The sequence below is a fragment of the Hermetia illucens genome, chromosome 6 (genome assembly GCF_905115235.1).
Source record: "Hermetia illucens chromosome 6, iHerIll2.2.curated.20191125, whole genome shotgun sequence".
Taxonomy (NCBI): Eukaryota; Metazoa; Arthropoda; class Insecta; order Diptera; family Stratiomyidae; genus Hermetia; species Hermetia illucens.
The window spans coordinates 29,004,356-29,030,958 of NC_051854.1; the positions used below are offsets into that span (position 1 = coordinate 29,004,356).

Below are 26,603 nucleotides of genomic sequence, written 5' to 3' on the forward strand. Positions count from 1 at the left end.
TTGCACGGATTAAGTGTAGAATAAAATTCTACTAGACTGATCGTCTGCTGTGTCGTGTAAGGTAAAGCAAAGGTATAAAGCACATCTACTACACCCAATTAGTAGTTATATCAAAACGAAGAAGGGTTCACAAAAAGATACTGAGACAAACAGCAAGCAAGCCTTGATATTGGCGCAAAGCTTCCAAATCGCGACAACATTTTTGGAGGAATAGGCAAAGCCATCATCTGGATTGAATTACAAAAGCATATCCATTTTAAAAAATTATTAAGTGTTCAGGTAACTCTGCTTTCCCCTACTTTATAATTTCCGTGTATACAATGATTTGACTGTCGAAAAGATTAAATGTTTGTAATTAGATAAATTTAGTCGGAATGGCAGTAGTCCCACATACTTAATTGATGAATGGCTACATATCCAATATGATTGATCATTTCATGCAAAATTCTAGGATAAATCTGAGCTTACTGTGATACGTTTATGACGCTATTACTATTACCCAATAACCAATAACAATACTACAAAGTTCAGCACCACGAAATCGACATTGTGGTTTTATCGGCTATTAAAAATGTATGAGTCACGATTGTAGTCAATCTAAAAATTGAAATTGGGTGATAAGAATGGAATTCAAAACATTTTCTTGGAACCTTTCCATATTATGCAAACTAGCTCGCAAGCAGTCGCTCGATTAATTCAAATAAATTATAATTAGGGGAACCTGTTTCGAGATTTGCAATTATAGCAAATTAGTTAACTTATTAATGCTAGCTTTTTTTTGAGAAAGATTTACCGGCAAGTTACCGGCAACGTAACATCGTTTTTAAATGCATAAAGATATTAAATTATGCACGAAATGCAGGATTCACCATGGAACGAGTTGTTACTCGTTTTATTTTAAAGGCTTCCACAAAATCGTGGGATCTTAGCTGGCAAATTTACCAAATGAGTAATGCTAAAAAATGTTGACCTAATCAAATTATTACTGAATATATAAATAGATTTTTGGCAGTAATTACATGATAATTCTTTCAATGGGAAAAACTGAGAATGCTTAGGGTGGTTAAAACTAAGATTTGGAAATATGGAATACTGGAAAAAAAACTTATCAAAGAATGATTTTGAGGGCATCGAACAGCATCTTCAGTGGGGAAAAATAATGTGGATAAATATGGACTTCAATAGTTTTTCATTGAAGCATAGCATATATAGCATATTTTATGAGGAAGTAACAATCGCAACTCCTTTTCGAGCCAGCGTAAACTGAGTTACTATCCTAACTACAGTACGGCGTAAAGACGCAAAGATTCCTAGTTGGGCACTAGCCAAGAACTAACTCCAAACTTTTAAGCTACTAAAATAAAATCCCTTAATAGTGCAAGTTAAAATCATAACACACCCTAACTCCGAACTCCGCCATGAGAGATGCCTTCTGGCAACTTCTCGACGAAAAGTCTTGTCACGTGCCTACTGACGACTATATCATCATTGCCGGCGACCTTAATGGTAATGTGGGTGAAAAGGCAGACGGTAACAGGTGCCATGGGGGAAAGGGGTTCGGAGCGCGCAATGAGGGTGGCGAGCGTATAATCGATTTTGCGGACACCCATGACCTTGTACTTATGAATACATGGTTCATCAAACGATTGTCTATCTTCCTACATTTTATAGTGGGAGCAGCAAAACGCAAATCGACTATATTCTCATAAGACGCCGACATTTTACCATTGTCACTGATTGCAAAGCCGTTTCCTATGAGACCATAGCACCTCAACATCGGCCATTGATTGCCGTCCTGCGAATTAAGCCACCGATAAAACAGCGTGAGGAACCCACTGCCCGGCGACGCATTAAATGGTGGCGATTTGGTGAGAAGAAAGAAGAAACGATCTCACTCATACGATTACCGACCATTACGAATGTGGAAAAATTGTGAAACCAAATGAAAGACACGACCCACAAAGTTGCCTCTGTAACCCTCGGCGGTCGCCAAGCTGGGTAAGCGGTACATCAACCGAGATACTTGGCTTTGGAATGATGATGTTGAAATGAAGGCCGTGAAAAGAAACGCCTCTACCACAAATTTCACGTCGACAAAACACGGACCAATTGGCAAATTTATAAGAACGCCAACCGGGAAACAAAGAAAGTAGTCGCTGTCACCCGAGCGGCCAATTACAAAAATCTTCACGATAAACTGGACATTCGGGATGGTGAGAGAGATCTGTATCGACTTGCCAAAAATCGAAACGAACGCAGACAGGACATCGAACACTTCAGTTGCGTTAATGACAAGAACGGTACTTTGCTTACCAACCGTCGAGCCGCAACGAATAGATGGCGAGGATACTTCGAACAGATTTCAACTGAAGTATTTACTCATCCTCTACTTCCACAATCATCGCCGACATTTGGGCCAGTTACACCTGTCAGCGCAACTGAAGTCGAGGAGACAATAAAACCAATGAAATCGAGGAAAGTCACAGGACCTGACGACATCGCATCTGAGCTCTGGAAAGCGAAGAGCGGGGATCCAACACTGTGGCTCAGAGAATTCTTTAATCGGGTTATTCTGGAAATTAGAACACCATCTGATTGGCAAGAAAGTACCACTCTTCCAATATGGAAAAAGAAAGGTAGTCCAGAAGAATGTTCAAATTATCGTCCGATCCGGTTACTTTACCATACCATGAAGATTTTTGAACCCATTGTTGACAATCGTATTCGCGAAATCGTGGAAATAACCGTTAATCAAGCCGGATTTGTCAAAAACTGCGGAACTACTGACGCAATACACGCTGCGCGGTTACTCATGGGAGAACACCGTAAGAAACATCGCCCTCTCTACATTGCATTTCGCGATCTAGAGAAAGCGTTTGACCGTGTGCCACACGAACTCATCTGGTATGCTTTACGACAACCCTTAGTGCCAGAAGAACTCGTGTGCTGGGTTCAATTGCTCTACCACGATCCGTAAAGTAAAGGTCGAAGTATTTCGGGTGTATCAAAACCGCTTCGTGTCTCTGTTGGTATTCATCAAGGAAGCGCCCTCTCACCACTCCTCTTTGCTCTTGTTATGAAGGACGTCACACGGGATATCCAACGTCCAGCGCCCTACACACTGCTCTATGCAGATGATGTTTTCCTAGCATCTGATAACAAAAATGATATCGAGCAACTTGTCCAAAAATGGAGTGATCGCCTCATGCAACACGGTCTCAGATTGAATCTAAACAAAAGTGAATCTCGACGACCGATCCCCATGAAACAGGCACAATCACTGTCAGCAGCAGTGATTTCCCCAGAACTGAGCGATTCAAATACCTCGGGTCAACGTTATCAGCCAATGGAGAACTGCGTTATGAATTTGCTTCACGCATTAACGCAACCTGGATGAAGTGGCGTTCCACAACTGGTGTCCTTTGTGATCGACGTATCAACGAAAGTCTCAAATCTAAAATCTACCGCAATGTTGTCCGTCCTGTCGCTCTCTATGGTTCTGAGTGTTGGCCGACTATAAAAGACAATGAACGGCGTCTTGCGGTAATGGAAACGAAGATGTTGCGTTGGACTAGTGGCGTGACACGGTTTGATCACATCCGAAATGTGGATATCCGCAATCGTTATGGGATTGCAGCAATCGTGGAAAAATTGCAAGAGAGGCATTATTATTATTTTGTTAAGGGAAAGTCGCACCGCGTCCTTGAAGAACTATTGTGCCCCTTTTACTGGTTATAGTGTACCTGTTGATCATAGTATCTCAAGCAGGCCAGTAGCCGTTAGGAACTTTAGTATGTTCCCCACTTCCAGAAGTTTCAGCTTTGCATCTGGTATTAAGTGTTCTCCCAGATGTATCGACCTACTTTGCACAAGTGCTGGACACTGTCCCAGGACGTGCATAGAGGTTTCGTCCTCCTCCTCACAGAACCTGAGAGAGGCATGGTCATGTAATTCGTGGTGACGAGAATTCACTTGCCAACATTGATCTGAAAATCGAAGTCGACGGTAAACGACCAAAAGGCAGGCCTCGAGATCGCATCCAGATCAGGCATTCGATAGAGCTAAATGGCGAAACGGATCACGACGAGCCGACCCCGCTTGTAAACGGGACAAAGGCTGAAGAAAAAGAAGAGTTAAAATGATAACACACCCCCCATTTTTCAAGAAATCGTAAAATACTAAGACGAATACAGAAGCTGTATATGTATTTCAAATAATTGCAACCTTTTGATATAATGATATGGTTTTGTGTAAAACACACACACACCTTATTAAAATCGGTTTACTGTCTGTTTGCCACACGCACTTTTCTCAGAAACGATTGTACTGATTGAAACCAAATTTTGTGGGAAGGTAAGAACCGTGAATCGCTGGAATATTTTTTTTTCAAATTTGTTAATATTTTTTTCATTTTGCAATAATAAATTAACCGATATTTTCCTCAAAAATCGCGTTTTTTATTTGAAAGCGTTCTGAAAAAGTGAAAAATTGAAATTCATGGTAATTGGTAGAATGACGCAGCTAGCTTCCAGGGAATTGAACATTAAAAACATCATATGACGAAGAAAAGCCCATAACGCGATTGCTCTGATTGTGTTCCGTAGAAGATGTGCGGTCCACAACTTTATTCTGGTCCCTGGAAATTACAGCAAGAAAAGGTCAAAAGGACAGCTAAGAGTTTTAAGTCCTCGGTCCGAACGGGGAATTATTCGATTAGCATCTACGTACGCTAGCCTTACGATAAATTGCGGCCAAGGCAGGAACCGATACTAAGATTAAATGTGCCCGAAACATTACCGCATGGGTAAAGCATCTTCAGCGCTGTAAATTTCATTGAAGCCATTCAAGCAGAAAAAATAGTATCGTGCAATTTTTATTGGTAACAAAGAAATCGATCCCGACGGATCCGTAGATTTCAGTTATCATTTCTATGGTTTAAAGAAAGAAACAAAAATTTCAAGAAAGAGACAGTATGGTGGCAGTAGTTTAATGGACTGTCAACAACAATTTGGCAGAAATTGCGGATCCGCCGTTTATTTTTCAGGCGGGTGGCTCAGTGTATCTGTCTTCCGATCAGCAAGATAATTCCCCCACTGTCGAAGGACAGCTGAATCATACAACCGTCGATGTTGAACGTGGGGGCTCGCAGCCTCCAGCCCGCGAGAAGTGGCGAACGTAAACGACCATCAGATGGTAATCCTTTCGAGGCTGAAGCCAACACCTCTCTTGTTATTCACATCCAGGAGACAACTTTTAAATATACTGCTGATCGCAAAGAGATCGATCTAATTGCTCGTGTGGTGTCGGTCAATTGAAATCGAACCGACCTTATGGCAAGTTCTATGCTGCCAATGACGAGACGGTGGAATTCGCAGAAACCCAAAAACCTCCCACCATTACCGTTGCAATGTGCTATCAGACCCCAGCTTGACACTCAGATCACCCATCACGATCACAATATCTCTTTTAGGAAGCCTCCCCTGAACTGCGCGTAATTGCTCATAGAAAGCATCCTTCTCCATTATATCGGAAATACACTTGTGATGCTCCAAAACCTGAACCTCCCAGGTCTAAGGAGCACGCCTTGCGGTAGCCGTCAGAAATAACCCGGATTCGCGTCTGCTACCGCTCGACAGAATACAAAAGCACATTGGCATTAGTAAGGCAAGAGGAAGAGGTGTACTCTTTAGAGTCCCACGATCTTGCTTCGCTTAGGCCCAAAATGTCCAGCTTATATCGTTCCCGCCCGAATTAGAGAAAGCGAGCATTCTAAGGACTCTCACTACCGTTGTCGAGCAGCGTGCGCACATTCCAGAAACCAAACCAAAAGGTCGTAGCCATGAAGTCAGGTCCTATCCGACGCGTTGTCGACGTCGCAGTAACAGCAAGGTTTCAAAATTTGCAGGTCGCTAGCCCACAAATTTCTATCCCTTTTAATCACTTTTATGACAAGCAGAGAAAACTTTGAGTGTATTTTTCAATGCTTCCTACTTCTCTATTTTTTAAGGTAGGGACCCTAGTTCCAATAGAGGCTTAGTAGGCCCATCATGCTATTCCTATCATCTTCAGGCAATGAAAAACATACACGATCTTGACTGGGATTCAAGCCTGGGGCAGAAAGCTGAGATCGCGAAATTGACGCCTCATCCATGTCTATTTTTACCTCGAAAAACGAAAATATAAATTAAATTTTAAATAAATTTTATTTTGCTGCCTCCTTCCATGTTAAATATAGAGGTCTTATCCTTTAAGTAGAATCTAAATATGGTTAAAGAAATAGAATCATAAACAATTGGAGGTCGAACATTTCACTGTCAGATATTGTATATTGCATAGTGTATATACTGGGAGTGTGCAACCAGTAATATCCAGCTAGCACCTCATCACTTCTTCGCCCACCTCACAATGTTAGTGACGGAGCATCAACTATGATTTGGTTTCAACATATTCACTATAGTTATTAAATTGACTCGTAATTTTCAATTTATAGATGGTATACATATATGTCTATGTAATATCCAGATCGATTTAGTAAATGCATACGTTCATTCAGCATATTCGGGTGAACGAGTCGCTCAACAAAGCTTACTCTATTGGAAACCACCAACCCACATACGCCAACGAGACAAATATGTGAATATTTATAATAGATGTTCTGCCATAATGCATAATATTCAAGTTTATGCTAACGAGTGTAAAAGGTGTAACTAGTTGTAGGCTGATGAATATGCATTGTTTGAAATACAATCTAAACCGCGATATCACCTTACACTTCTTACAACTTCAAGTTTCAACGATTCTTTCTCAACAATAAGAAACTTCATTGCCTTTGAGAAAAAAATTAACTTTTATTCAAAAGTGGTAAAATCCACTTTTAGATAGCAAGTGACCCCTTAGTAGATAACTTATTAAATGCAGTAACACTTCAAATTCAATTTAGAAACATTACAGCGTTAATTGATTTATTATCAGCTGAGTATGTATATTCATTATAAGCATCCGAAATATCAAATGATTCCATGTAGCATGTCATAGCTAAGAATAATTCTATGAATGTGCGGAATGTTTGCCTGGTTTTAAGTGCTTTTTTTTTGTTTATTACTCTAAAAATGCCCCCAAAAATGGTTGTTTTTTTAATTCTTGCTTCCCATTTGAAAACTGATCGCTTTGAAGGCAAAAAGTAGATTATAAATATCTTATGTTAAAACCGGAATGGTAAAAAATTAAATACATGCATGTAAATCTTATGAATTGACATAAAAAATGTAAGATCGTTCGCAATCTGTATTCATTCTTGAATGCAATGTTCCGATGAAGGGAAATGTAAGATAAATTGTAAGATCGCCGGCATCGACTAAAGATAAAATCCGTAACGATGATGAAATAGTAACTCCAGTGTATTGTAGGAAGGAAAGTCTACAGTTAACACAAGATGAAGAAAACGGGAGGCTTCGGGGAAAGTCCAACCGTAGAGAATTAAAACAACGGAGAGAAAGCCCTACAACGACCATAGAGGCAAAAGTTTTGCTGATCTTTTATGTAATAATATTCGGGTACACGATGGTTTCATTTATACATGACCTGTAATGGATATTCGTTTATATTCAATTCGATGCGGTACTAACATTTTATTTTTCTTGAATCAAAAGAGACAATTTTGACCTAGTGTAACTTTCTTAACAATGGTAGGATTTCCACTAAATTTTCCAATATGATCCATCATATTAAATCCTATATTAAAAATATATTCTGCTTCTTTTTCTTCAGCCTTTGTCCCGTTTACAAGCGAGGTCGCCTTCCGTGATCGGTTTCGTCATTTTGTTTTATCCGCCTGATCTGGATGCAATCACGGGGCTTTCAGAGCACCATCTAACGTCTCAAGCCACGGACCAGTCTTGTAGAGTGAATTTTCGTTAGAGCGAATTACGTGACCATACCATCGAAAAAGTCTCTCTCGCATTTTTTCCACGATGGGTGTAATACCATATCGATTGCGAGTATCCTCCTTTTAGATGCGATCAAATCGTGTCACACCAATAGTCCAACGGAACACCTTTGTCTCCATTACAGCAAGATGCCGTGCATTGTCGTTTATAGTTGACCAACACTCAGAACCATAGAGGCCAACAGGGCGGAGGACACTTTTAAATTTGAGACGTTCGCACATAGGTCGATCACAAAGAAAACCAGTTAGGGGTATCATCATAACTTTTTTCAGATTTATCTGGTGGGTAGTTTCTGAGAATGGTCCCTCTATTAAAGTAACCCCTTTGTACCCTCACTCCCTTGGTTCATTTGATACCCCACATGACTATATTCGGTGAAAAAAACCTTAATTCTACGTAGAATGATGAATGAATTATTTGTTTTCAATAAATAAGAGGAATGATCCTGAAAGATATTGATTATTATTGAAGAAAGAGGAAATCCTTAATGATAATTGTGAAAAATCTAGCAGGAAAACGAAAATTGCATTACTTAGCACTACAACGACAGGAGCAAAAGACCTACGAAATTTGGAGAACAACCGGTGCGTTTTCTTGTATAAAGAACTTTTGGAATTTGCGCGTAGTTGACAATTGAATTGTAAACTATTTTGCAAGTGCCTTTTACACAACTATTCCGTTCCGGATGATATTGTATCGATAATAGGCCATTTGCGTTATTAACTAGTTTCAGTGTGGAAATAGAGCATTATTTAACAAGTATAAAGACGTCCGGCTAACGGTTTCGTCAAGAGCAGAACCAACTCATCGGAGGCTGTTTCGCCACGGCTCTGGAAGCAGCATTCGCGAACTTTGTGAAGACAACCTAGGTATAATGAAATGAATAAGTTCCATCAAATATTGCTCTAAAAATAATAATTAAAAATTAATTATACCTACAATTCCCTCTGACAATCAGGTGAGAGCGAATACTGAAGCTATTTACAACACAGCCTTCCTTAACACTTATAAGGGGGAAATGAATGCCGCAATAACCACAGCTAACAGATGTCCTGGAGATGAAGCATCAACAAATGATCTTCACACCCATCTGAAGAGCGTTATCATTGACACGACCCCAAACATACTTCGCCGCAGCCGCAAGATAAAAATCCAAATTTGAATTCAGACATAAATAACGGCGAAATGGAAGTGGATGAAACTATCGATTTCCAGCCACCTACTTTAAAGGATGCAATTTCAGCGATTCAACATTTTTTTTAATGAAGGTTTGGAAGGATAATGAATTTAATGAAGGTTAAAAAGAAGATAAAACAAATGTTGCTTTAGTATATTTGGAAAAAGTAATTGAAAGACACTTTTTAGAAAATAGGCAACCAAAAAAAACAAACTAAAATGACGGATTTTTTTTTTGTCAAAATGAAACTAAAATCGTCTGAACTCCGCCATGCTATTAACATAGTATGCTGGTCCCAAGGAGTACCACTCTTCCAATATGGAAAAAGAAAGGTAGTCCAGCAGAATGTTCAAATTACCGTCCGATCCGGTTGTGTCTGTGTTTAAGGTGGAGGAGAAGCAAAGCCTCTGAGCACTCAGACCTTAGTGGCCCCTTGTACTCGATTCCCCCGTCTAACGGAATATCCCTGATTCGTTTATGTATCACAGGATTTCCGTTAGTGGATGTGAAGCTATCCGCTGCAGTTGGAGCACATCAGCACCAAAAATCTCCGTCCGTAAGCGGGGCATTCACACAAATGTTCCGCAGTGTGGCTAGTTTATAGCGAAAACTCTTTTGTTTCACCTTAACCCACGACACTACGGATGCATAAATGAACATCGGCTGAGAATCTGTATAGACGCAACCCTGGAGTTCGTGAAAGTACCATCCGGTGTTCTAAGAGAATCCAACTTCGCCGACTCACCCTTATTAAGCACTCTGCACAACCTGGAAGTGTCTCTTTCCGATCCGATTACTTTCCCATATCATGAAAATTTTTGAACGAATTCTTCATAACGGTATTCACGAAATCATTGAAATAACCGTTAATCAAGTCGGATTTGTCTGCTGCGAGGTTACTCACACCGTGAGAAGTATCGCATTTACATTGCATTTCTGAATCTAGAGAAAACGTTTGACCAAAACTGAATTTGTATGCTTCACGCATTAAAGCAGTGGCGTTCTGCAACTGGTATTCTTTGTGATCGACGTATCAACGGACGTCTCAAATCTAAAATTTACCGCAATGCCGTCACAACAGATTTGGGTGACGGCAGCGAAAGAATACTAGGGTTACCCGGCCAGCCTGCTGAATGGATCACCGCTGAAAGCACCCGCCATGTCACTTTACCTGGCATGAATTTTGCAAATGGGACCGAAGAGGAGGTTCGACAAGCCATGAACAGCTTGAAGAACTGGAGGGGTCCTTGTCTGGATCGTGATGGAATTTGGATTAGACAAGTGTCGAATCCAAGCAATCCGGAAAGGTCATCACGAGCCGCATGCCTGGCATAGTGCATCCGACACATCCAAGCTAGGACCGAGACAGACTTCTATAAATACCTAGCAATTGTGCAAGAAGCCCAGACTCGAGTTGGTGATCTGAAGAATGCTCTCGGAAAAGAATAAAATAAGCGCATTGAATGTATTCATTATCCCTTCCGATCTGGAAAACGTCCAGTGGCGGATGCGGACTACTATGAACAAATTTCGAAAGCATCATCCAAACTCTGCCGTTGAGCGGATGTGACATAGGAGCTGACTCCGCCCTCAGGGGCGTAGTTGACGTGGCGGCACACAACGCCAAGTCGACTCGCTACATGCTTATTTTTACAGCAAAGAGCAGGCGAATCCCTTCCATGCGGCTGCTTGGGGGTGGAAGGATCTATCTTTCAATCCTCTGAGTAGGTTGAAGTCAGACCAAAAGCGGAAGAATGGAAATCGCAAGCAACGCACAGTAAACATGTGAATTGTCTTTGGGACCCATTTGTCGAACAGATGGCTGTGCGCTGAGGAGCTTTTTGCTGAGACAGAAGACTTATGTATGCCATTCAGTATTCAGCAAAAAACTCATAATGAAGAGCGGGTGGAGAATGACCAGTGTAGAATGTGTGGTTCGGCGTCAGAGGCGTTGAACCATCTCATTTCTGGCTGCACTGAAATGGTGCTGGTACAATAACCAACAAGAAAAAGATGATTTATTGAAAATTTCTGTACAAGGACTGATCATGGAAACATGTTCGGTTTGCCGATTTGAGCCGCAGGCAGTACTTGATAGTTCTGCTTACAGCATGTATTGGGAATGGCAAGTTCTAACTGATCGCCACATAGCACACAACAAACTTGATGTGCTATTAGTTGACAAGATAGGTTGCTCCGTGTATATTATTGATGCTGCCCCATAGTAGCAACATTGAACAGAAATACGTGGAGAAGAAAGCGAACTATAAGCTATTGATTTGGGAAATTAAAGAAATTTGGCATTCCGGGAGTAGTTCCCATAATATTGTTAGCTAAAGGTATTGTACCTAAGTCCCTAACGCCATCCCTTGATATCCTGGGACTCACACAGTCTGGTTCAAACCATGCAGAAGTACACCATTCTGCATACCGTCTTCGATGTTGCGGAGAATTCTCGACGGATTCTCGCATTAACCTACCACCGGCCACCACCACCAGAGCTCTTTCATCTTTTAAGTAGGTAGGATTGTCCAAGCCAAGGTAAAATCCGGCAACTGCCGAGATTATGACAACTCGGAAAATAAATGAATAGGAGAATGGAGGCATTTTATTTATTTAACGGGCAACAAACAGAGTGAATTCCAATTACTTATTATCCTCAGGAGGAGGAGAAAGCAATAATCTGATCCTACACTTAAAACTACTTAGAAGGACCAAGTTGTTGTGCGTTGTAATTTCGGCAAAGCCTAGGAATCGAGGAATGGAAGTAAACTTCCAACTCTGCGAAGGCCACGTTGAAAATGTCTGCGTTACGTGTGTTATAAGACGCAAAACAGCAGGTGATGTCGTCCATCAGACCCGAGGAAAATTTAAAAGCGGAAACGGGAGGTGTAATCCACACGAGGGAAGCTTTTCTTAAAGAAGAGGGAACGGGTGAATTTACGTTGCACATTTTCAAGAGCAGGACAAGTGACGACACAGTAACGGGAAGATGACCAAATCACGGAGCAATACTCGAGGGTATTCCTCACGAGGAAATTGAAGAGAGCTAAGGAGGGTTAGATGGCGCTGGCCTGACGGTTTTGCTGCTCGATGGGTGACTTCAAGGTAATGGGTGTCAAAGCAAAGTTTATTGTCGAAAGTGACTTCGAGGTTTTGAATGGAATTTAAGGATGATAAAAAATGTCCGTTAAGAGAGTAGGAGAAAGAAGTGGGTGAGGATTTAAGCGAGTAGCACATAGAGTGACACTTTCTGACGTTTAGCGCTAAACCTTCGAACACCAACGAACTAAAGTATCTTGGTGAAGGGAAGGGAAACACAGTCCAGAGGCGACGATATAGCAGAAAACAGCTTAAGGTCGTCGGCATAGAGTAAACAAGAACAAAGATGAGGAAAGGTCGTTGATAAAAAATAAAAACAACAAAAGGCCCAGAATAGATCCTTGTGGGACGCCAGAGGGGAGAAGGAGCGAGAAGTGCAGCCGTCAAAAGAGACGCGGTAGGATCGGTTGGAAAGGTAAGAGGCAAGCGATAAAACAAATGGTATGTGGACGCTTAGAGACGAAAGGTTTGGATAGAAGTATCTTCTGATTTAGTGTCGAAGGCTTTAACGAAATCAGTGTAAATGGTAGGCACTTCTTGCCGTGAATTTAGACATTTGGCGACAAAGTTTGTAAAGTCGAGCAGATTGGAGGCAATGGACCTACACTTGACACAGCCGTGTTGCTCTTTTACTATGTGGTGACCAAAGTGGGGGTGTCCAAAAGACAATGAACAGCGTCTTGCGGTAATGGAGACGAAGATGTTGCGTTGGACTAGTGGCGTGACACGGTTTGATCACATCCGAAATGAGGATATCCGCGATCGTTATGGGGCTGCACCATTGTTGTACCATAAATAAAAAGTATTTTTGGAGTATTCATCTGAATATAGCGTAGATAGCGACCTACGGTTATAATAATCGAATTTCACCAGTCCCTTTGAAGTCGTTATAAAAGATATCTACTGTATGTATTAGGTTCTTGCACATGAATGCACATGTATCAAACCACCACCAGTTGGCGCTGTTGCTGTCGGATAATGAAGCTAAAATACTCTAATCACGGAGTCTTTTCAGTTTTGACCATCGTTGTGATAACAGTGAATAAAAAGGAAAAAAAGATAGAAAAGACCCAAGAACATATACTTTTTCTGTATGAGTTCAAACTGATACGGTAAGCGAACGAACCACACGGCGGTGGTTCGAAAAATTCTGGTCAGGCGACATAAACCTTCAAATTGAGCCACGTGGACATTCAGAACCATCGATTGACAAGGATGAGCTGCGTTTGCTAGTCGAATCCGACATTGCAGAGAAACTGGGCATACAATATTGGATAGTTTCCCAGCACTTGCAACAACTTGGAAAGGTGAAAAAGCTCGACAAATGGGTTCTGCATGCCCTTACAGAGCAAAACTTGGCGACAATCGTCGCCGATCAGAACAATGGCTAGATGCTGATGAGCCACCGAAGCATATGCCGAAACCGAGCCTCCTATCCGAAGAAGGTAATGGTGACTGTTTGGTGGTCTACGGCTGAAGTTATCCACTATTCTTTTTTGGTACCTTGAGAAACGATAAATGCACAGAACTATTGTTCCCAACTCGAGGAAATGCACCATAAATTGAGTATTCGACGGCCGAGATTGGTCAACAGAGATGGTGTGATACTCCTTCACGACAATACACGACCTCATGTATCCAGAACAACGGTTCAAAAGTTGAACGAATTGCAATATGAGACTCTGGCTCATATACCATATTCACTGGATTTTTCGCCAACCGACTACCGCTTTTTTAAGCATTTGGATCATTTTTTGGCGGAAAAATGATTTAGGAACGAAGAGGCTGTCAAAATTGCCTTCGACGAATTTACCAACACGCGACAGTTGGACTTCTACGGAACTGGCAAACATGCCCTTGAATTTCGCTGGGAGAAGTGTTTTGAATCGACTGGCACCTATTTTGATTAAATAAATAAAATTCAGTCGTTTGAAATTTTAGTATCAAAACGGCCATTTCATTTGCAACAACCTAATAAAAAGGAAAGAACACTACAAAAGAGCCTTTTCTACTTTTTTGCGGCAAATGAAAATTCGATTTAGAAAGATTTTACTGTATCCATTCAATTTATGGCCAGTAAAGCTATTTTATCAGCTTAGGTTTCCCAAGGTTGATTCAGAGCAATTCAATCAATTAAAAGCAGATCGTTATCAGTTGCAACCTTATATTGCAGCAATAATAACAAGTCACTACTGCGAAGAAATTCCCTCAGGTTGCGCATTTGCCTGGTCCGAATTACTGATTGGATTTCCTCCAATAATCTACCTGGAACCCATATCGGACTGATCAGACGATCCAAGCAACAAAACATGTTCGAGATCCGGTGTATGACTCACAGCCGGCACATCGTCTATTGACCCTAGGAATGCAGGAAAGTGGCTCGCTTGCTTCCGCCATAGGAGGAGACGTACATTGTATGCTGGGAATCACCCAAATTCCTCAAGGGTCAAGCTTCACTTAGCAATTTATAGAGCCGAATACCTGTCAATACGCACGAGAACTTATCAATCAATTTGTTTATCTACGTGACCTTCAGAAACATCTAAAATGCCAAAACAGAGTGCGGACTTACGTTTCGGGGTGTTCCATCAGCTTCACCTTGAGGACAATTTCGTCGCCGTTCCTCAGTATCTTTGGAAGTGGCGCCGAGAACTTGAGCTTGGACATCTTCACCAACGACCACAATCTTCACTGTTCAACGAGGAAACTTGGAGCCACCAAATTAATCTTGCGCGCCTACTATATTAGATCACTGCTCGAATTGAAAGATTCGCTGGCGACAGAGAACAAACGCCGTCTTCTTGGCGGCTCTGCTTGGTCCGGCGGTTGCTACAGTTCCCACACAAACGTCACTTCCGACGCGTCACCGTCACTGATGCGATCGACGCACAATTGCGCGGAAATTCACTTTAGTTCAATTCACTGCAGGTGGATACGCTCTAAATCTGCCACGGGTTTACTGCACGTATTTTCGCTCGATCTCGCGGAATCGCTGATAAGACTTCGAGGAAAACCAGCGGACGCTACCTGGAGGACCGGCGACGTTCGACTTAAGAGCTCGGCGGGCAGAAACACCTGGTCAAATACTCAGGTGGCAGAGAGGATTGACAGCCCAACAACACACAGAACGATGCAGAGAGCCAACTTGTGCTCTTCTGTGGCCCCAGTGGGTGCACGAAATTGACATTGCATAAGCTTCAAACGTACCAGAGGAAACGTAATAGAGCTGAAACAATTGCAGTAGGAGCTTATCAAATGATCATCATATTTTTTGTGTGTCTTGACTACGTCAGAAAATGCTTTACTGGGAACCAGAAATTTAAAATCAAATTTCTTCGAATCAGGTTGTTGTCTTCAATGTTGAATTGGCGTTACTATTCAGCTCGGTAGATGGCGTACTCCATTCTCCCAAATGATCAAATGTAATTTTATTAGATATTCATCCCGTGCGCTAAAATCCTTTGCACCAAATTCTTCAGAGATTATTATTAGATTATTAGATTTGATTGAAGACTTTTTCAATAATGTCTTCTTCGCCATTACCCTGATAGTTGTATGAGATTCTTATGTCCTTACGCCATGTTAATGCAATCTTACAATGAATTTTGCTTACAAAATACAAGCAGTACGTATTCGGCCTCGGCACTTCTTAGTTCAGAATCTTTTCGGAAATCTCTTTTTCAAAGTTCAAATATCGTTGCGCCTTCAAATCGTACTTGGCAACCGCAAACACATTCCTTGAGCTGGTCGATGGCAAGCATCTTTTGTGCCACCAACACACACGACCTCCGCTATCGGCCTGTCTCCGCTGACATGTATTCATTGTACGTCGTCGAGAGTCGAGGTCTCGAAGTGTGGTCGCGTTCGGGTTGCGAGTTTTTTATCATTTAATTCTTATAAACAATTTTAATCTGCTTCCCCAGGGATTTTGGGCCGCGAAATGAGGTTCCATGCAAGTGCTTGTGGATAAGAAGGTGAATTGTTCGATATCTGCGTGTGAAAGCCGCGGTTCGTGCTCGATAGTTCGCTACAGTGGCAAAGTGCACAAGAAGCAAACGCAAACAAATTTCCAGGAATCGTAAATCGCGATTCCGAGAAAAAAACCAAAGAAAAAGATCACGGGGGCGAGCGAGCCTGCCATCGAGAAGAGTATACATCGTAAAACGTCCAATTTGCACATTCGCCGCCTACAAATTGTCGAAAAACGCAAAAACAACTCACAAATGTTGTCCAAGTGAAGGTTTCGTAATTTTGAAGAGGTGCAAGCTGCTGGGAGCAAGTGGAAAGAAACAAATAAACAACTGTCGTTCCGTCGAACTTGTGTTCAGGAGATACACCTTCCAAGCCGTTTACGTCAGGTTGGTATTGTTTTGATTTTGATAGTCGCGTTCCGCAGGGCGCTTATCGCCGCCAGTGCCTCGCATGGAATCCGACTCGGCTTCCCAGTGCCTGTTATCGCTGGCCGCGGAGGCAATTTGTATCGGGGACTTTCCAATCTGTGCTCGGGTCGTGGGAGAGGCAATTCAAAGAATTTGGTAGATAATCCGTCTTCTGACGGCATTTCTCGAGAGTGTTGGCCCCGCATTTCATCCGGAACAGCGGCTCTGCGTCGAATTACTCTGAATCGGGAGGGACGGACGAGTGGCATTTGCTCTGCACCTGCACCATGGGCTCTGCTTTTAGTTCTGTAATCTGAGGCTTCGACTGATTCCTTGAAATACATATAAAGGACGCATGGTGCACGGTAATGGCCCGACAGTTTCTGAGTGCATTGGACACAATTTTGTGCGTGCAGAAAGTGGGTTTTGTGACCGAAGCAGGGTCCATCGTTGTTGCAAGTGCAGAAGACAAACAAAACAGCTTCGTGTTTTCTAATATTTCACGGTGTCCGAAATTAATCAAGCATAAAATGTATTTTCTTGCCCTCACGAACGTCGTGATAAATGCATTGGACATAGTCATTCACTCCCTTCACATCAATTTCCTGTTTAGGGCACCGTTTCAGAAAAATGGTCTCATGCTGTTTACATGGCAAACGTCCTTCGATTAATTTTTCCCTCACAGAGTGCAATGAATAAGGCAGAATATGCACCGGAAGCCTATTAAGGCTTTCCATTATTTCCACACTCACCATTTTATCTTGACTAATGGCAATTATCGACCACTGGTTCTGGTGAAGCCCAACCAGAAACGCTATCTTAGGCTAAAAGCGTTCCAATTCGTCATAATTTCATCAGTCATGCACAGATTTCGCTTTTTGAAAATCGGAGAAATTGATTCCTTTAATTTTTCAAGAAAACCGAATAAAACTTCGAAAACTAGCCAGGAAACCAGAAGCCGGAAGCTTCAGGTGTGAACACTTTTGTGCATTTCTCATATAAAAACATTTGAGTGAATATTTGGAGGAGCAAGGGAATGGCTTACTTTACGCTTAAAACTAGAGAAGGGGACAGAGTTTTGACTCCAAGCTATAGGGCGTTGTAGGACCGGCATGCTATTAACATGGTATGCTGGTCCCAAGCCCAGGTAAAGGAGGAGGAGATCAGGGAAAGAGACAAATAGAGTATAGTTGAAGTTATTCCACTATGCTAAATCCTACCTGATCTCTCTTGGTGACAGGTCCCGCGACAGGACGACCAAGAAAATGCATACAATGTCGTTACAAACATGATGCCTCGGAGGAATGCTAGGGCGTTTACCTCAGTCGACGCGGCAGGACGGGCCCCGGTCCTGTCGAGAAATGGGCAAGGGTTCTTGACGCATGGACGGCGTCAGGACGTAAGCAAGTTAGTCCGAACACAACGAACAAGCCCGCTAAACGTTATTACCATAACTGGAAAGACCGAGGAACTCGCAAGAGCCTTTCGGAAAAGGCTCATTGATATCTGCGCTCTGCAAGAAACCCGATGGTCTGGTGCCAAAAGTGGCGACATTGAACGCGAACGCGGTAAAAATGGCTGGTAACCCGCACAATCAATATGGTGTTGGGGTTGCCATCTCAGAGGGTTCCGTGATGCCATTAAAGAAGTCGAACGATTTGATGATGGCACTATTCACTTCTTCACCGCGTACGCACCACAGACAGGTCGACCTGATGCCGAGAAAGATGTCTTATGGCAACTTCTCGATGAAAAGACTTGTTACGTACCTACTGACGACTATATAATCATTGCCGGCGACCTTAATGGTCATGTGGGTGAAAAGGCAGACGGTAACAAGTGCCATGGGGGAAAGAGGTTCGGAGTGCGCAATGAGAGTGGCGAGCGTATAATCGATTTTGTGGACACCCATGACCTTGTACTTATGCATACATGGTTCATCAAACGATTGTCTCATCTTCCTACATTTTATAGTGGTAACAGTAAAACGCAAATCGATTATATTCTCATAAGACACCAACATTTTACCACTGTCACTGATTGCAAAGTCTTTCCCTATGAGATCATCGCACCTCAACATCGGCCGTTGATTGCCGTCCTGCGAATTAAGCCACCGATAAAACAGCGTGAGGAACGCACTGGCCCGCGAAGCATTAAATGGTGGCGATTTGGTGAGAAGAAAGAAGAAACGATCTCATTCATACTATTGCCGACCATTACGAATGTGGAAGAATCATGGAACCAAATGAAAGACACGATCCACAAAGCGGCCTCTGCAACCCTCGAGGTCACCAAGCCGGGTAAGCGGTACATCAATCGAGATACTTGGCTTTGGAATGATGATGTTGAAATGAAGGTTCGTGAAAAGAAACGCCTCTACCACAAATTTCTCGACGATAAAACGCCTGCTAATTGGAAAATTTAAAAGAATGCCAACCGTGAAGCAAAGAAAGCGGTCGCTGTCACCCGAGCGAACCATTTCAAAAATCTTTACGATAAACTGGGCACTCGGGATGGCGAGAGAGATCTGTATCGACTTGCTAAAAGCGGTAATGAACGCACACAGGATATCGAACACTTCTGTTGGATTAATGACAAGAACGGTACTTTGCTTACCAACCGTCGAGCCGCAACGGATAGATGGCGAGAATACTTCGAGCAGATTTCAACTGAAGAATTTGCTCATCCTCCACTTCCACAATCATTGCCGACATTTGGAGCAGTTCCACCTGTCAGCGCAACTCCCGCTGGGGAGTTCCGCCCCCACGTACTCGAGGAGGGCGATCAGACCCGAGTCTGCAAGGGACTCATCTGAAGTGGCTTTGCCACGAAGCCTCACCGGAGGTTATCTGGTACTATGGAAACCGGGATGGCCCTCTGAGAGCATATGCTCCAGGAGAATTTCTGGAGGATGTGTTCTCGGCCCGGTTATTTGCGGTTGGCCCCCTAGTGGGAGTTTCATGGTAGTTATGGTTATGCCTACATCGTGAGCAGAGCTCCTCGGAGCTCGAGCGTGGAGTTGCGCTGTACAACTCGGGTGCCGTACTCCTTAGTTGCGGCAGAGGTGTTACATAGGCCTCGCATCCACTGGTGTGAATACTGAGCCTGCACTCAGTATAAACCAGGACCCCTGTGCTTGCATGGCAGGGCTCTGATTGTGGTCCCAAAATCAATCCGTGTCCGAAGAGGACCGTGGGATTATGCCTTCACGGCAGGCACTCACGTTAAACACCCAGGACTTTCATGTCAGCGCAACTGAAGTCGAGGAGGCAATAAAACAAATAAAGTCGGGGAAAGCAACAGGACCTGACGACATCGGATCTGAGCTGGGACCCAACACTGTGGCTCAGTGAATTCTTTAACCGGGTTATTCAGGAAGGAAGAACACCATCTGACTGGCAAGAAAGTACCACTGTTCCAATATGGAAAAAGAAAGGTAGTCCAGCAGAATGCTCAAATTACCGTCCAATCCGGTTACTTTCACATACCATGAAGATTTTTGAACGCATTCTTGTTGAAATAATCGTGAATTAAACCGGATTTGTCAAGAACTGCGGAACTACTGACGCAATACACGCTGCGCGGTTACTCATGGAGAATCACCGTAAGAATCATCGCGCTCTTTATAGTGCCTTTCTGGATTTAGAGAAAGCGTTTGACCGTGTACCACACGAACTCATCTGGTATGCTTTACGACAACACTTCGTGCCAGAAGAACTCTGGGTTCAATTGCTCTACCATGATCCGAAAATTAAAGTTCGAAGTAAGGCGGCTTCGTGTCTCTGTTGGTGTTCAGCAAGGAAGCGCCCTCTCACCACTCCTCTTTGTTCTTGTTATGGACACCGTCACACGGGATATCCAACGTCCGGCGCTCTACACACTGCTTTATGCAGATGATTTTTCCTAGCATCTGATAGCAAAAATGATCTCGATCAACTCGTTCAAAAATGGAATGATCGCCTCATGCAATACGGTCTCAGATTGAATTTAAACAACACTGAATTTTCGACGACCGATCCCCATGAAACAGGCACAATCACTGTCAGCGGCAGTGATCTGCCCAGAATTGAGCGATTTAAATACCTAGGGTCAACGCTATCAGCCAATGGAGAATTGCGTTATGAAATTGCTTCACGCATTAACGCAACTTGGATGAAGTAGCGTTCCACAACTGGTGTTCTTTGTGATCGGCGTATCAACGAACGTCTCAAATCTAAAATTTACCGCAATGTCGTCTGTCCAGTCGCTCTCTATGGTTCTGAGTGTTGGCCGACTATAAAAGACAATGAACGGCGTCTTGCGGTAAAGGAGACGAAGATGCTACTTTGGACTAGTGGCGTCACTCGTTTAGATCACATCCGAAATGAGGATATCCGCGATCGTTATGGGGTTGCACCGATCGTGGGAAAGTTGCGAGAGAGGCGTCTTCAATGATATGGTCACGCAATTCGTGGTAACGAAAATTCACTTGCCAAAATTGGTTTGAACATCGAAGTCGATGGTAAACGACCAAAAGGCAGACCGAAACAACGGTGGCTTGATACGCTAGATGGTGATTCGAAAGCCTCGAGATTGCACCTAGATCAGGCATTCGTTAGAGCCACATGGCGAAGCCGATCACGACGAGCCGACCCCGCTTGTGAACGGGACAAAGGCTGAAGAAAAAGAATAGTCTCGTGATCGGAGAGTAGAAGTAAATCTCGAGCTCCGCGTGTGTTATGAGAGGCGATACCGAAAGTAATATCCGAGTTTCAGAACAGTCCATCAGGCAATTGCAGAGTTTGAAAAAAGTACACATATCAAGGAAGAACGGCGTTGCTGCCGTGAGGGGAGATTGAGGGTGCGGGGTCGTGACGTATAGTCAACCCCCCCCCCCCCCCCCCCCTCCTCTTTTTATAAAAGAGGGTCCGGGTGAATTTGCGTTGCATAACTTCAAGAGCGCGGCAGTCACGAATGCGGAAGTGGGACCAGACTAAACAGCAATATTCAAGTATGTTTCTGACAAAGGAATTGGAGAGTGGAAGAAGGAGGGCTGAATTGGGGTAAAGTCGGAGGAAGACTATATATATATATATAAAGTAGAGACTCACAAAAAGTTAAATATACGGCAATAAAGCGGTCATCCAGTCGCATTAACCGTTATGAAAGATGCGCATACATACTTCTAAAAACATGCATATTGCTTTTATTTACCGAAAAATGCCTCATTTTAAAAAAACTAAAACGAAGCATTTGGACCAATTGGTTTGCAATGAAATTAAGTGTTTGTAATTTATCCATTTCCAACGGCAAACAAGACAAATATTCAAATTATACTAGTCCTTAGAGAGTCAATAACTCCCAAAAGTTGACAGGCCTAAAAACAAACGGTATAACTTTTATAAATCTCTACATTTGGTTTTCTCACAAAATTCACTTCACAGTGCCAATCGAGACCTCAAGGTATGGGACAGCGAATTATCTGTCCAATACATAACAAGGGAGATATCACACAGTGCAGCAATTATAGAGGTATCACGTTGCTGAGTACCATCTACAAGATATTCTCCCCTATCTTGCTAGGCCGGATAGCCCCATACACCCATAACAAAGAGCTTCACTCCAGGCGAATCAGCAACAGAACAGATTTTTCGTCTGCGGCAAGCGATGGAAAAACTGTTGGAATATGGCCATCAGTTGCACCATCTTCTCATCGACCTCAAAGTCGCCTAGCATAACCAGAGTAAAACTGAGAGAATCCGGTATCCCGACGAAATTGATAAGACTGACTAGGCTGTCCCTGATCAATGCGTGAGGCCAGATAAAAGCAGCAAGACCACTCTCGAGATCATTCAATGTTAACAACGGTCTAAGACCAGGGGATGCCTGATTATAATAATAATAATCGTTCGCGCAATAATCCAATTGGATCAGGGCCTTGAAGTGTGTTAGAGCACTTCATTCAAGACCCTAACGGTACACTATAGGATTACAGTACCCTCTAGGAGGCAATGTGGTCAGCATTGCGCTCGACCGAGATTATTACCCTGATTTAATTCAGGTGCTCATTCACAGCTGAGTTGGCTGGTATCCGACGTCAAATCACGATACAAATTCCACTGCCACTAGGCCGGGTTAAATACCCGGACCTTCTCTCTCCTGCTCTAACCACTGAGATATCCGGACACCTATGCCTAATCATGCGTTCTCTTTAACCTGGCCCTGGAGAAAGTGATTCGCGATGCAAGAGGCACCATCGACTCCAACTCTACTCAACTACTACTACTACGCTGACGATATTGATATTATGGGAAGAGCAACCCGAGATCTACAATCTACCTTCATCCAGATCGAGCAGACGGCGCGAGATTTTGGGCTGCACATCAATGAAAGCAAGACGAAGTACATGATGGCAACGTCAGCGCCAAAGAATATCGAATCGCACTGGTCAATTGAAAACAATAAAAATATGAGGCTGCAACTTTGAGACCGTTGAAAATTTCTCCTATCTAAGGTCGAAAATCACAACCGATAACAGCTACGACGATGGAATCCGCGCACCCTTGTTGGCTGTCAGCAGACCCTGTTTCAATTTTTCAATTTACAAAAATTGTTTCGGTCAAAACGTCTCATCATAGGATCAAAGCTCTTACTATACAAGACCTTGCGTCTTCCTCAGAGATCTGGGTTCTTAGCAAGAAAAATTGTGAACGCTTGGACGCGTTCGAGAGAAGAATCCTCCCAAGAATTTTTGACCACCTACATGAAGATGGACGATTCCGCAGCCCACGTAACGACGAAATCTATGAGCGGTACAACGACCATCTGGTGATGGATAAAATCCAACTCAACAGGTTAAGGTGGGCAGGTCACCGAATCCATATGGATGAGCATGATCCAACCCGAAAAGTCTATAAGGACAATAGCTATGGTCGAAGAAGAAGGCGTGGCAGACCTTACCTGAGATGGAGCGATGGCTTACATCAGGGATATCGAATTTGTGGACCCCGGGGCGAAACCGGAATATCTGCAGTTCCTTACTAAGGCAGGCCTAGACCGAATAACGGTTATTCCGCCGTTGATGATGATGAATCGAAATCTTCCATTTGGTACCCCACATGATTATATTCGATGAAAAAAAAATGTACACCTTCCTTTTACATTTATGGAAACTTCCCTCAAATTCAACGTAGAGCGATGTAACCCACGATATGCGTGGTCGTTCACAGTTCCCATCTTTCCACCAAATTGGCTGTCAATCGTTATAACCGTTTCTGAGAAAAATGCGTGACTGTTAGTCGGGCAGACAGACAGTAAACCCATTTTAATAAGGTTTTTTTTAAACAACCTTTATAGACCCTTATATACCTTAGGAAACGGAACGTTGAATGCCTTTTCTTGAGAAATCAAATCTAAAATTTTACAATGTTTTCCCTCCATTTAAAGCATAATTTAAGGGTTTTATGTAAAAGAAAACCTCATTAAAATGGGTTCATATGGGAGTCACACGTACTCTCAGAAACGGTTGTACCGATTGACACGAAATTTGGTGGGAAGGTGAAATGAGTTACATCGTTCTAAGTTGAGTTTAAAGTCCCCGTACATATAAAATATATATGATTGCCATTCACCCCTTGGTTGTGTATAGCGCGTCAACCACCCCTACCCGCCACCGTTCGCGGTTACCTGAAATGCCCTTGAGCTCCCCCCACAACTTCCCCATACGCTCGCACCTCCTCCACTGTTCTGCGTCAAGTGCCCTTGGAGCGACCCACTCGTCGGTCATCTTGGAAGAGTGGGTTCCGCTGCATCGCGTAACCTGCAATGCACTGTTGCCCCTCCTTAATGTGTGAGCTATCCTCTTCCGATCACAGTGCCTACTAGTGCCAGCTCTGTGCGCCGACCAAGTTCTTCTTTTGAGATAGAGTTAGGTCAACGTATTTCAATGATACAACACAAACAGGTGTAACAGTGGAGTTTACCTTCCATGTGCTACTGGGGGGCAACACATACACACACCCTATATGGGATAGCAACACAGAAGAACACTACCAGGCAACATCCAGTTCAATGCCACCGCCGGGAGAAACTACGCTCCCTAGATATACAAATTGATCGACACCCTCCCTTTAATGCAGATAAGGATAGTACGATGATCGGTCAGACTGGTTTTATTTGTTTATCTGCAGTCCATGTCTACTTGCCTCTCTTTCCAAATTTGGAACTATTTGGGTGAGGTCCATGATCCCGTGAGAGAGCAAACAGATGTCATGTAGTCGAGGTGTTTGAGAAAAGATGTCATTATTCTTTGAATTCCTCCACGTACTCCGAAAAAAAACAGCATGAAAAATGTTTAAATCCTCCGAGAGTTTACCTCGGCGCAGCACGTGATGTTTTGGCCATTATATGTCGCTCTGATAATAGCTATTATTTTCTCCGGAAAGGCTCTCCTGCATAGAGTACTCCAGATATACCCCCTGTTCACATTATCAAAAGTTCCTCGATCAATGAAAAGCACTATGTTCACTGTTCAATGTTCAATCCCTCGCGATCGATGAAGCGCAGGTGCAGCGAAAATCTAAACTCCACACACTGTTCCAAAATGATCCGTAGGGTGTTGATGTGGTCATTGCAGGAGAATCAGGGGCAGAAAACAGCCTGGCTTCTGTCGATCAAGCCTTCAAGATGCGTTCCAGGATTATTTTGGCTATTATCTTTGCGACGGCTGGGAGCAAGCAGATATCCCTCAAAACGGACTCCCTTCTTGGCGATCATCCCCTTCTTCTGTTCTCTGGGAACGGTCTTGGATTCTCAAGATTTCCATATCAGTGAGTGCAGCAGATCTGCAGTAACTGCCGGTGCAGCGATAAATACTTCTGCGGGAGACCGACAAGTCTAGTGGCTTTACTCCTTATGAATGCATTGATGACCGAAGTTCGTATCCGCCTATTGTGGTGACTAACCATTTTATCAACAAAAGGAGGAACTTCACCGGATTTAATGCGGTTAAGAACCATGGTAAAGTGTTCTTTCCATCGCTTCAGTTGTTCATCGTGAATGGGAAGTCGATGGTTGATGTCCTTCACAGGACCATCGAAAGATTTACGTCCACATGCAAGCTCTTTCGTGATGCGGTATATATTTCCGAAATTGTTGCGATCTGCGGCATATTCCGCTTCCCTGACCAGCGCAATAGCAAATTCTTTGATGGCGTGCGCTACGCTTAACTTCGCAGGATTCTCGGCATTGGAGTTCAAGCGCATCACGCCCGCCATCACTCGCAACGGTCAGTAGAGCTTTCAGCCCCTTCGATCCGCTTCCATAATTCCGCAGTCAGCCAGATCTTATGACGCCCCTTCGGGACGTGGTCGATTATCTGTGTAGCACTCGAGACAAGAGCATTTTTGATGGCAACCCAATGCTTATCGATATTCTCCGGTCAGGAGGATAGCTCTATCACTGTCAAGTAACAGCTGGATCATACAAGCGTCAATGTTTAACTTGGGAACGTAAGTGACCATCAGATGGTGATCAGTTTCGAGGCCGATGTCTGCGCCTCTCTTGTCACGCGCAGTGGTCAATCGATTTCGAAGCCATGAACTACGCTTAATTGGTCGTAGAAAGCATCCCTCTTCCATTTTACAGCATTTTACATTTGTGGTGCTCCTTAATTTAGGCCGAAATCTTTCAGTTAGAAGTCTGTCGTTTCAATAGAGCGCACCTTGCGATAGTCGTTAGGAGAAACTCGACACTAGGTTCGCGTCTGTTACCACTCGGCACGTTGTCGCAAGAGGGAGTAGTCGAGTATTCGCGTCCCACCGTCTTGCTTCGCTTAGGCCCAGAAAGTCCACCTAATATCGCTGAAATTCCCCTTAAGCGAGCATTCTGAGGACTCTCGCTACCGTTGTCGGGGAGCGTGCGGACATTCCAGAAAACAATCATAGTCCGTTTTTGATAGCCAAAGGTCTTCGGCGTAAGGTCAGTTCCATGTAAGGTACTAATGGGACAAATGTCCACTCA

General features: G+C 43.2%; 2 protein-coding genes across 2 annotated transcripts in view; one reads left to right on the forward strand and one right to left on the reverse strand.

Moving 5' to 3' along the window:
* The window catches only part of LOC119659800, a 35,801-nt gene extending 20,407 nt beyond the window's left edge, over window positions 1-15,394 (reverse strand). Inside the window, exon 1 of the mRNA XM_038068072.1 lies at window positions 14,798-15,394. Coding sequence (XP_037924000.1) covers window positions 14,798-14,892 — 95 coding nt within the window. The 5' untranslated portion in view covers window positions 14,893-15,394. The remainder of the gene's footprint in view (window positions 1-14,797) is intronic.
* Window positions 15,395-16,059: 665 nt separating this feature from the next.
* Window positions 16,060-26,603, forward strand: part of LOC119659114 (cytokine receptor-like) — a 62,503-nt gene continuing 51,959 nt past the window's right edge. Inside the window, exon 1 of the mRNA XM_038067037.1 lies at window positions 16,060-16,583. The gene's annotated coding sequence lies outside the window, so the exon portion shown is untranslated. The remainder of the gene's footprint in view (window positions 16,584-26,603) is intronic.